At 43.8% G+C, this 12170-nt stretch overlaps 2 protein-coding genes and 1 long non-coding RNA gene across 9 annotated transcripts in view; 2 read left to right on the forward strand and 1 right to left on the reverse strand.

The window, feature by feature from the left end:
* Nucleotides 1–12170, reverse strand: part of RECQL5 (RecQ like helicase 5) — a 48236-nt gene that overhangs the window by 28874 nt on the left and 7192 nt on the right. For all 7 annotated transcript variants that reach the window (XM_081899586.1, XM_081899588.1, XM_081899587.1 and 4 more), the window contains 2 exons: nucleotides 11949–12111; nucleotides 10970–11055 (listed from right to left, as the gene is read on the reverse strand). In XM_081899586.1, coding sequence (XP_081755712.1) covers nucleotides 10970–11055; nucleotides 11949–12111 — 249 coding nt within the window. The remainder of the gene's footprint in view (nucleotides 1–10969; nucleotides 11056–11948; nucleotides 12112–12170) is intronic.
* Nucleotides 30–3544, forward strand: SMIM5 (small integral membrane protein 5). Its single transcript, XM_081899976.1, has 2 exons — nucleotides 30–397; nucleotides 2188–3544. Exons 1-2 carry the CDS (start codon nucleotides 271–273, stop codon nucleotides 2301–2303), a joined length of 243 nt encoding a protein of 80 aa, XP_081756102.1. The 5' UTR covers nucleotides 30–270; the 3' UTR covers nucleotides 2304–3544.
* Nucleotides 4970–8339, forward strand: LOC309363569. The gene is made up of 2 exons (XR_014165408.1): nucleotides 4970–5662; nucleotides 7817–8339. It is a non-coding gene; the product is annotated as an uncharacterized lncRNA (long non-coding RNA).

The raw sequence follows: 12170 nt of genomic DNA on the forward strand, positions 1-12170 counted from the left end.
ATCAATTTCTGATTGGCTTGAATGTACATTCTGTTTGGATGTGTCTCCTTCTGAACTGCTGTGCACATGACTAGAAAATCAAGGGCAGAGCCCTGCTAAACTTGTTTTGCTGGTGATCTCAATTTAGTTAGCGCCACAGAAAAGGCAGTTCCTTCTTGGTGTTCAGTTTATGAAAGTTAACAGTAGAAACTCTGACAAATTCTCTCTTTTGTTCTCCCCACCCCCCGTCCTGTCCCCCAGTGTTACAAAACGTGGGTTAACCCAAGCAGGATGTCTTTCAAGGAATTTCAGAATGAACTCTATGCTCTTGGTAGCAAGCTATGGCTCAAGCTCGAGGGACTACCCAAGGCTGAACCTTTGGAGATTGTGTTCTTTTTCATCATCATCTTGTTCATTGGTAAGTATGAATCATCCTTGCAACTTTCTGGGCTCATCAGATGGGTCTATTTTGTCATTCAGGAGCTATGAATATTGTATTCTATTTTTGAGCTTTTCTTTAATATACATGGTTTCTGACTCCTCAGCAATTGTGATGTTCAGGACAGGCTTGAAGTAAACGTTTGTAAGAATTCAGTGCAGATCTACACTGCTAAGTTTCACCATACAATATAAATGCTGTTTATATATGTGAATATTTGTGTGGCAGAATCAGGACTGGCAGCCAGCCCCTAGGTTCTATAGCACTTAAAAGTTTCAGTCTGAACTATATCATATGAATGGCATGGGAGTCAACATTTACAGAAATAGTTAACTCTGGGTCAATTGGTAGTGTTGCTTGGGCTACCGTACTACAAGATTATGCAGGAGGTAGCATGTACAGTTTAGAGCTAACAGCGGAATCTCCCAGCATAGAGAGAACGAGGCCCAATTCACACATAACTTCTCATCACTTGCATTCTTAGATGAATGTATGAAGTGTGCATATCCATTGCAAAGCAGCATATCCAAAGCAGTAGGGAAGCTCTGTCTGTGACAGATGTTCAAATATGAAACAGGCATCAAGTGATTAACATGCATGTGTCCAAAGATACACCAGGTGGCATGGAGCAGTTCCTGAAACAAGTGACGGGGTAATTAACAACCACAGATACCGAAGAAAGCTGGTAGATATAAAAGCAACTGTATAATGTTTTCTTCTGTTGAATTTGAAAGAAGAAAAGCCTGCTTGTGTACTGCAACAAATCCTCCCCTTGTTGGAATTGGGAAAGTGCCAGATGAGCCTAGCCTTCTTTCAGCTAGAACTCTGGGCTAGCCTGAACTAAAGCTTTTTGACTAAACATGTTGAAGATTATTTCCTTTGCCCTTTACCTGCTGGTACTCTTTACATTAGAAATCAGCTGTACCTTTAAGAACAGCTACTACCACTCATATACTGTTTGATTTGCAATGGGGTTTATAATCATTGTGCAGCTCACACCATCCTTTGAGAACTGTCAGTATTATTTCTGTCTCGCTGATGTGTTAAACAGTGGCTTCTACAAGGCCTCACAACAAGTTCGTGAGAGAGGTGTATGACTTGAATCCAGAGATTCCCACTTCCAGCGCTCAGTGCACTCTAGCGTTGGCATGATGTAAAAGGAACAGGGAACACAACCCCACACTTTGTGCTCTTTCACCATATAGACAAAAGCCATTAGTAGTAATAGTCATTGTTCAGCAGAGTGGGTTAATGTTCGTAAGTTTGAAAGCCATGCAAAATCCTTCCCCAACCCATCACAAGAATTTCCTTTCCCAGTCTCCACTACAGCCCAAGTGTTGTTTATGTCCTTTATCCATTCCACTCAGAGAACCAGCTGCTTCTTCCTTTCACTCCCTCTCCCTACCTGTATTTTCTAGGAACCCATTACCTTGACAGTGATCATGACTGCCTACTCTCCACTCCAAGCATGGGCGCAGCTGGGAGAGCAGGAAAGTGTAGGTTACCTTTTTTTGTAGGTGCCAATAGCAGAACAATTAAAAACAACGAGCATAGTTTGGGCTTGTTCTAGAGCTCTTGTTGTTAGCAACTCTTGCGCCCTCTAGTAATTCCAGAGGACACAAGACAAATGTAAAAGCCACAACTGTCCCTTTCTGGTGAGCCTATTCATTGTATTAGCAGGTTGGGTTGTTCTAACTCCTGGCTAGCAATCCCAGAAGCTAATATTCTCATTCTCTCTCTCTCTCTCTCTCTCTCTCTCTGCCTTTCAGTTACGGTACTTTCGATGATGATCATAGCTTGCAGTGTTTGCTGTGCCCGCTGCTGTAATGGAACACCTGTTCACAAGCCTAGGAGGATCCAAGTTCGGCCAGCAGACTGTGTATGAGAATGCATTAAGAAAAGGGTGTGGATGTACTGAGGAATGTGTGCAGACTGCTACCAGCTGGCACCACAATACTCTTCTACAAGATAGTGGATGAGAGCACTAAGGAAGAGCAGCGAGAAAGAGACCTCGCCCTGCCTAGGGTTTTATGCCATGGTCACTGTAGGGCACTGATGAAGTGATGGAGTTCAGTATTTCTCTCTCTGCCCCTTTGCAGACAGTTTACTATCAAGACGAAGATAACTGCATCATGGCTGGCCAGTGAGTTAATCCATAAAAGTGTGCAAAAATGCCACAAGCAAGTTAGCCAGGATTAAGACTGTTTATACTTTTCCACCTGGTAGTGTTCCAGGAAGATGTTGAATACAAGCAGTTTCCACTGAACTTCGAGCCACGTGCAATGGCTCAGCAGAACAAACGACAACATAAGCAGTGTTTCCTCCTCGATGTCCAACTGTCTGCAGCCAAGAACACAAGCACAACAATACAAACAATTTCATCCTTTCACAGAAGATGGCTCATTGTCTGTTTGCTCTCTTTGGCAGTTTTCCTTCCTTAATGGAGGCAGTGAAGGATGGGGGGGGGGGAGTTGGTACTGATGCTCTTCTTCACTGTCTCTGAATCTTTTAAAAACCAATCACAACACACAGGGGTTAGTTTTTAGTTCACTGTTGTGTCAAGAATACAAGAGCATGTGATGTCTGATCAAGGTGATGCAACATTGCAGTTTGCATATGATTTCAGAGACTGTGAAGAAGAGCACCAGTAACAACTCCCCCCCCCCTCCATCCCTCACTGCCTCCATTAAGGACGGAAAACTGCCAAAGAGAGCAAACAGACAACGAGCCATCTTCTGTGAAAGGATGAAAACAAAAGGATGCCGAGCCACCAAAACACTATGTCGTTTTGCTTGCCTTAAAGTGAATATTTTCCTCTTTCAAAATATATATTACATATTTGAGTGTTTTCTTTCTCATTCAAAAAGCCTGCCTTGTTTCCATGGTACAAGGCAGTTCTTTAGTATGGTGAAAGGGGAACAACATATCGTTTATATGCTTGGGGTTTATAGTTAAATGCATTCTCTTAAATATATGTGATATGAATAGTTTATATTTGTGGCATTAATACATCTTATTTAAGGCAATTGTACTGAGAGAGTTTACAAAAAGAGGGACATTTTAGAGTATTGCTTTAGAGTTATTTGTGGAAAGAACATAATAAAAAAGGTTAAATTCTTCGATCCATTCATTGGTCTCTGTAGTTTAAAGTGTGCTTGTACACAGAGCTAATAAGATACAACGAGGGCTGGTTATTTCAGGAAATGTGTGCAGCAGCTGGGCAAGCTAAAGCACAGCCAGGAATGAGCTGCCCAGCTACAGTTTGCAACTGAAAGGAAATCCATTTCCACAAAGGCAGACCTTGTGGACATTTGGTTTACACTCCAATGAACTTCAAAGAGTTACATGTGTACAAGGCAAAAGGAATGGAACCAACCACGTGCAAAAGGGGGAGGATTATTGCCACAATGCAATGAACTGCACAGGTGTCATTCCTAAAAGATATGTCATCTATAGCAAAGCCCCTATTCAAAAGATCAGATTAGCCCAAGTCATCAAGACCATGACCATGCACCACCAGAAGCGAACAAAGAATTATGTGAAGGATCTGACAGAATTCTGCAAGTCTTACAATGTACCGTATTTTTCACTCTATAGGACACACTTTTTCCCCTCCAAAAATTAAGGGGAAATGTGTGTGCGTCCTATAGCGCGAATGCAGGCTGCGCGGCTAAGCCCAAAGCCAGAACAGGGAGACGGAGTACTGCACAGCGCTCTGTCTTGCTATTCTAGCTTGGGGCTAGCTGCGCAAAGCCTCCACAGGGGAGCGGGATGCCTTCACCCCGCTGCCCTGCGGAGGCTACAAAGGCTGTCCCCGAAGCCAGAACAGGGAGATGGAGCGCTCCATCTCGCTGTTCTAGCTTGGGGATGGCTGCGCAAAGCCTCCGCAGGGCAGCAGGGTGCCTTCACCCCGCTGCCCTGCGGAGGCTACAAACGCTATCCCCGAAGCCTCAAGCCTTTGGAGTGCAGCGGGAACTCGTGCTGCACTCCAAAGGCTTTGGGTCAACGAAAGGAACCCGAAGCCTTTGGAGCGTAGCACGAGGTCCCGCTGCACTCCAAAGGCTTCAGGGATCTTTGAGGTTGGCGGTGGGGGAAAGCAGCGCTTCCCCCCACCGCCAGCCCCACAAGCTCGGGGGGCAGCGGCAAGGCTGCACACAGCCTTTGCACTGTTCCCTGACCTGCTCTTTTGGGCTGGCAGTGGGGGAAAGCAGCGCTTCCCCCTGCCAGCCCCCAAGAGCAGGTCAAAAGGAACCTGAAGCCTCCGGAGCCCAGCGGGAACTCCCGCCACTCTCCAGAGGCTTCGGGTTGTCTTCACTGAAGCCTGGAGAGCGAGAGGGGTCAGTGCACACCGACCCCTCTCGCTCTCCAGGCTTCCAAGGTAGCCGCCTGAAGCCTCCAGAGCACAGCAGTAACTCCCATGCGCTCTGGAGGCTTTGGGTGAATGCACCTTGAACACACCTTGTTTTAGAGGGGGAGAACAAGGGGGGGGGAAATCCTCTTCTCCCCCTCCTATGGTCCGGTGCATCCTATAGAGCGAAAAATACAGTACTCTTATTCACAACTACTCGTTAAGTTCAATTGGAGTTACCCACAGGTAAACAAGTATGAGATCCCAGCCTAAATAATGAACTTTAATGCATACCTTCATTTTTGAAAGGGTAAACATTTAATCATTACAAACCTGCAGAAGGCAATTAATTCTCTATGTTGCTCCTGCCAGTCTTTTGTGACAGATCTACCTGCTTCCACACAATTCCTGGATCAAGCTGGGACCTTTGTAACACACAGCAGGTGGGATTCAACATAGCACTAAGTGGAGAATGCGTGCACGAAACAAGTTCCACTTGAGGAACAAGACTTTCCTGACTTTCCTCCCTCCACGAGCCCCTGAAAATGTTCTGGGGGTTCCCGCCAGTAAGGATCCTGCCCAGAAAAATTAGTTAAGTATGGTCAAAGACCAGAAAGAAGGAACAATTTTAGCCTGCATGTTCTCCCATGTGCCTTCTCCAACTAAGCAAATATTACTGAGCTTGGGAGGTGGCTCAATCAATAATAGTACAACATGAATAAAATGAAGCCTGATTGTATAATTCAAGCTTTCAGATAAGCCTCACCCTCTCTTGGCTGTGTTAATAATTTGCTAAAGTACAAACAGATATTAGACATTACACACTTTCTCTTTGCGCAATTAAGGAGGTCTTCCCAGCCAACAGGTTCTAAAAAGGCGACTACATACAGCTTAAGGTGAGCAGAGAGTTCTTCTCTATTCCTACTTTTCAAAAATTTACTAGAATCATCTGTAGTGATCTGTTTGCTCTGAACAGACTGCCACAATTATTAAGTTATTCATGTGCCACAATTACTTTCGTCATTTTATGGGAAATGGTTTAAGGGTCACTATAAGGGTCCTCCAGATTTGCACAAAGCCCATTGCTGTTTCTACTTTTATTAATCTGGCTGTACACATATATGACCTTGCTAAAGCAAACTGTTTTTATTCCAACAAGGAAGCATTATCCAAATATTTTTGCTGTGGTGCAGACAACTGGAGCGTGCCTGAGAGATTCAAACTGAGCATGGCTTTGTGTGGGAGAAATGTTACATTCCCCCTTAATCCCTCGTTTCATGCAGCATGTAGGCAAAGAGAGAGAAAACAACAAAAACCCAGAAAGCAATGATACAAATGCAGTGAAATTTAGCTGATGTTTCATTCTTTCTGCTCTCCAATTACTCCAATCTTTCTGCACAGCAGCAAATGTGAAGCGAGGGAATAATCCACATGCCCTTTTCAATGAGAACAGAACGTAGCAGGGGAATTAAAAGTACAAGCTGCTTCCAAAGAGATGTCAGACTGCATTTAGATGTCACAACAATAGGCCTGTAAGCACTCCAATCTGAAAGGTGATTGGAGAGATCAGTTCTCTACAATTCTAAGAGGCTTTTAAGTGGGTGAGATATTTATTTCAGCCACAGTTGCTTTGGGACTTTCTATTGGAATCTCTAAGAACAAACAAACAAACAAACAAAAACCCATAACATATGAAACATTTGACACTTTGCAGGATGCAAGTATTTTTGAATGGATGTATGTCACCCACTGAAATGCTAATACAGGCATAGGCAAACTCGGCCCTCCAGATGTTTTGGGACTACAACTCCCATCATCCCTAGCTATCAGGACCGGTGGTCAGGGATGATGGGAATTGTAGTCTCAAAACATCTGGAGGGCCTAGTTTGCCTGTGCTAATATGTGAAATTTCATGGTGAGCTCCAAAAAGAAAGGAACTGTATAGAAATTTGCAAGGAGGTAAACGGCAATTCTGTTTAGCACCACCATTTGGTCACAAGAAATTAACAATAATGACAGCCAAGTGAGGCGGGGAGAAACGTCCATCCAGTCTGCCTTCAGTAGAAACCATTTCTGGATGTGATAGGGTAAAAGTGCAGGAACTCAAGGGAGTGGAGTACTGCTTCCTGTTTGTTCTATCCTCTATTAATTTCTTTACTTCATTTCAACATTTATTTGAGTGCCTGCTCCATTATAGAGTGGGGCAGCAAGTTCTGCAGATCTGTTTACAGATAACAAGTCTGAACGCACTTAATGTGGAATGCAAGCCCTGAATTCACTTCTATTTCTGGTGACTTAAGATTCAAATTTTTGAAAATGTTATTTGAGCAGACGCCTAGATTTCTCGGCATACACATCCGTATTAAAGTAAACCCCCTCCATTTAAATGGGACGACACTTTAGCTAGAATCGTAGAATTGTAGAGCTGGAAGGGAACCTGAGGGTCATCTAGTCCAATGCTATGTCAGTGCCTTTTCTGTTTCAGCATCTTTTTATGTACAGAATGCAATGGAAGCTGAGGATTCCCAGTAACGGCACCCTGCTGTTAACAGCAGCAGAATCAGCAGGAGCAGCTGCAAATGCAGCAAGGTGCAGAATGAGCAAACAATTGAAAATAACCTTGCAGAAAGCATCATAATTCTATATATATTTATGGTGACTAATTCCTGTATCTGTGAATTGATGTAAAAGTCAATTATGTTTCTACAAGGTAAAGAATAGAGGGGGGTGTTTCTGTATCTCTCAGAAGACAATAGCAACAATAAACAACACGTTGAAACTTGAACCTCTCCGTGCCAGGCAAAGGTCTTTTTCTTTTCCTAGATACCTTAACCTCTGGTAAGCATATTCAAAGACAGGGGAGCCCTTAATAAAACCCACCAACCCTGGCTCATGGAAATTTGGCCAAACAAGGCCCCTGATGCTTTTAAAAAGAGTAGCTAAGGGGACCAGGCACCTCTACTCCCAACAGAAGTTGACACTGTCCTAGTGATGCTGCTCCTATTCCAGTGGTCTATGTATTAAATGCACATATTGTTTTAATTCTCCAGGGCCTGGCAACGATGTCCACTTCAATACAAACTGCTTCTCAAGACATTCTAAAACAACTGAAAACTCGGATTCTGTCAGATGACTGGGCTCTTGGGGGACTGGTAGTAATAGCTTCATTCGTCATGGTTATCATTGCACTCCTGTTGTTCGCTGCCATCTTTGGCTGCTGCTCAACTCCAAGGAATAAATCTGGCCCCATATAAAACAGCAAGAGCAGCCTTGCCTGTGAAATCTGAGAAATGCTGAAGTGGGACCAAGAAGGGGGAAGTATTGTTGCTTCTTGACACCCCTGTTTCACATGTACAAGTGAACTTGCTACAGAGGAAATTTGGCACTGTTCAAAGGCACACGACCAGCTTCCACACGAGGCCTGACACCAAATGAAATCAGCATTAAAGAAGCATGTGCCTGAGCAGGTCTGATTCACAACTACTTCTAGCAAAGGAAGTGACAAAAATTGTTTGAGAAATAGCTGACATGTAAGAATTTGAAAATTCAAAGAATGTTTAGTTTTCCTTGAAATTGTACATTTGTCTTTCTTCTTTTGCAACCAGTATAAGTATAAATAACCTAATCAATAGTGAAACTAAATGAGACTAAATGAGCTGTGTTTTTTAAATGCATCCACATGAATCCCTTCCGCCAATTCTTATCCTATTTCCATAATCTGACAGAGCTGAGCCAAAGGGTGGAGGAAGAATGCCCATTTCATTAAAATCTTCAATATAATTATCCTCTTTCCTTTAGAGATGTTTCCAGCTGCTTCAAAAGGGTTGAAAAATCACTTTGCTTGTATAGTAATTCTTGAATGGAAAGGATTACCAGTACATTGCTCTCTCTAAATGAGATTCATCTGTCACTAGAGAGTTTAGCACCTAGCCCACCCAGGCATAGGCAAACTCGGCCCTCCAGATGTTTTAGAACTACAACTCCCATCATCCCTAGCTAACAGGACCAGTGGTCAGGGATGATGGGAATTGTAGTCCCAAAAAATATCTGGAGGGCTGAGTTTGCCTGTGCTAATATGAGAAATTTCATGCCTGACCTAACCAAATCTGATTGGCTACTTAGCATTGTAATATCAGCACATGAACCCTAAACAGCTAGAATATCTCAAGGTTGGGAGGAGTGACCCTGAAGCAACAGTAGAAAGGGAAAACAGTAGCTATTATCATCCAGCACTCTCATATGAATTCAGGCAGCCACCACCGAAAACTATAAGAACTGAACTCAAGGATTGTATTATAAACTTCTTGACTTAAATAGTTTAGGGATATTTTGTTTCAACCAAAACACAATTCTTTCAAAATTTTAGACCAGGGACGTCCAAATTCTCATACCACGTGAGCCTCAAGAATACTCTGCCATGGAACACATGGGCCGTCCCCTGCCTTGTCGCATGGGGTGGGGTGGGAGCGAGGCCAAATTCTGACACCCCGCCAACCCTCACGCTGTCTTCCCAAAGCCCAGCCAACCCTCACTTACCCAGCTTTGGGAAAGCAGCACGAGGGCTTGAGGGGGGGCATCAAATGTTGCTGAGGGCTGCCGGGTGCTTCAACACCCTGTTTTAGACCATGCATAAATAAAAAAAGGTAACCTTACTTTAGAATGCCTGACCAATTTGTCTTCAAAATTACTGAATACATATTCTATGCTGGAATAGCTCTGTTGGTAGAGAATCAGACTCTTAATCTCAGAGTTATGGGTTTGAACCCTGCTAAATTCACATTACGAGAACCAAGAGATTACAGTTATACAGGATAAAAAAATCAAAATAAGGAACTATGGCCTTCTACCTGTCCCCTTATTCCATTTTAATAGCAAGTTAATGCAACCACAGTCTGCATCATAAGAAAGCTGTCGAGCATTTTTATTTGCTCCTACCATATGGCCATACCTGTAGTAGGGCATCTGCGTTAGATTATGGGCATATCTACATTTGCCTAGAGTTAGCTAGATATATATCACTCTTACCTCTCCAAAAATAAGCCAGCAACAGCTACAGCATAGCATTTTGTTTCAAGTACAGAGTTCTCAATTTAGTACAGGTTGCAATTTGTGTAGTGGTTACTTGTCTCTAATTAGGGACCCCTGCTGGATATGTGCATATTGGGCTGTGTCGGGTCGGCCGGGGGCATGGACGACCCCCAGGCAAACGACAGGAACATTTCCAGCCTGTCCCTCCCATCAGCATGCAGCTCTAGGGAGTTCCGACAGCCTTCCCCAACAATTTAGAGTGACTCATGCCTTGGAGACACTGAGCACACATCCAGAATCCAGCAGAGATAAAATGCAGTCAGAGCTAGGCTGGGGTTGTAAGCACTAAGCTACTTTATTAAGCATAAGGCAGAGCAAAAGAAAACATGTCTCCTCTCTCTGGTCTTCCTCAGAGAGAAGTCAGAAGTGAAAGCAAAAACAAATGGAAGCAGAGTACAGTAAACATCCGCTCCCATGATTCCAACAGTTGGTGCTGGAATGCATAACACAGACATGTGATGAACCAGTTCCTACACAATATCTGCACAGTGAGAGGAATAGAAACCCAACAGGCTGCAGTCAACGAAATAGTTTCACTAGCAGGAACCAATGCAGTGAGACTCCCCGCCCTCCCCATAACTCTTTGGGAGGTTGGGAGAAACCCCAGAAGAGTGCACAGGGATGGGAGAGGGGAAATTGTTCCATTTGGCAAGCAGGAAAGCTCGCACTCATGGAACGACCGTAATAGCACTGCAACGAATTCCATCCAAAATATCCAACTCTCTAAAGGGCTGACCATTCCAAACATCTATGCAAAGTTTCACAACCAATGGACCACCATACATCACAGGAGGAAGCTTCATCCCTAAACAATATTCAATTAAAATTATTTCTGCATCAAGCCATTAGGTTTCATATTGCCTTTCTTTTCAAAGAAGTTAAAGCTAGTGAGAGGTTCCAAAAATACAGTAATATGTAGAATAGATTTCCTACCAGACCTTTAACAGAACTCTGGTAAAGGTAATACAACATGGGCCATTTGTGCTACCACATACACACAAACCCCCATTATGAGTTCAGTCTATCATGTTGCATTTACATGTCGTAAAAAGCAAAGCCCTCAAGATTCCAATCACCAGGAAACAAATATATGTTTCTCCAATCCATCAACCTACCCCAGTTCTTCAGAGAAGGCCACCATAGCATCAAAATCTTTCAACATAGCTTTACTGGAGTCTTTCCATCTGGAGCCTCGCTTTTCCTGAAGAAAGGTAAAGACAAATAAGCAAAACCACTTATTTTTAGAAACACTGTGTTCAAAAGCAAGCTTTCTTTCACAACTACGGCTCTTTCCTCTAGTTGCATTGCGACACTATAACCAACTATTTATTCAACTCTGTAGGAGTGCTAAAGGTAAAGGTAAAGGTACCCCTGCCCGTACGGGCCAGTCGTGTCCTACTCTAGGGTTGTGCGCCCATCTCACTTAAAAGGCCGGGGGCCAGCGCTGTCCGGAGACACTTCTGGGTCACGTGGCCAGCGTGACGAAGCTGCTCTGGCGAGCCAGCACCAGCGCAGCACACGGAAACGCCGTTTACCTTCCCAATATAAAACGGTACCTATTTATCTACTTGCACTTAAGGGTGCTTTCGAACTGCTAGGTGGGCAGGAGGTGGGACCGAAAGACGGGAGCTCACCCCACCACGGGGATTCGAACCGCCGACCATGCTATCGGCAAGCCTTAGGCACTGAGGTTTTACCCACAGCACCACCCGCGTCCCGTAGGAGTGCTACACATAGGTAAAACCACCAACTTTTCAGGTGCACCTTTTGTGCAGCTCAGTGCAACCAAACCTTAATATTATATTTTTCATCCTAGTGTTGCCTCCAGTACTTCTCTAATGCAGCAACAAATGACTCCATATGTAGCCCCTCTGAAGTGACAGTCGGGAAATCTAAAGGTCTCTATACGGCCACGTATTTAGTAAAATGTATATCTTGCCCTCTTAATTAGCATGTGCAAGGACCTCACAAAATTAAAATTACATACAATTACACTACATCCATGCAAGAGCATAATATATAGTTCACTGTAATCAAAGGACCATTAGCTAAGGCATGTGAACTGCATTGAACCATGTCACACAAGGCTCTCACCTGCAACGTAGCAAGTTCCTTCTTGATCAGGAAGCTGATTTGATCCCTGTCATCCCGCGAGTAATAGAGGCGACAGCTGGATGGCTTTCCATCTCTCCCAGCCCTTCCGGACTCCTGGTAATACCCAGCTATAGATTGTGCAAGATTCCAATGTGCAACAAATCTGCATGGTGTAAGACAATTAAGCTATTACCTTCAAATCCCTATCTGAACAAAACTAGA

Source organism: Podarcis melisellensis (genome assembly GCF_964234715.1).
Source record: "Podarcis melisellensis genome assembly, chromosome: 2".
Lineage (NCBI taxonomy): Eukaryota > Metazoa > Chordata > Lepidosauria > Squamata > Lacertidae > Podarcis > Podarcis melisellensis.

What these genes read in the sequence shown, in the direction of transcription:
- SMIM5 (XM_081899976.1), top strand. Translation starts at nt 271, where the DNA reads ATGTCTTTCAAGGAATTTCAGAATGAACTCTATGCTCTTGGTAGCAAG. An exon ending in CATCATCATCTTGTTCATTG is followed by an intron (nt 398 to 2,187) that starts GTAAGTATGAAT and finishes TCTGCCTTTCAG; the next exon opens with TTACGGTACTTTCGATGATG.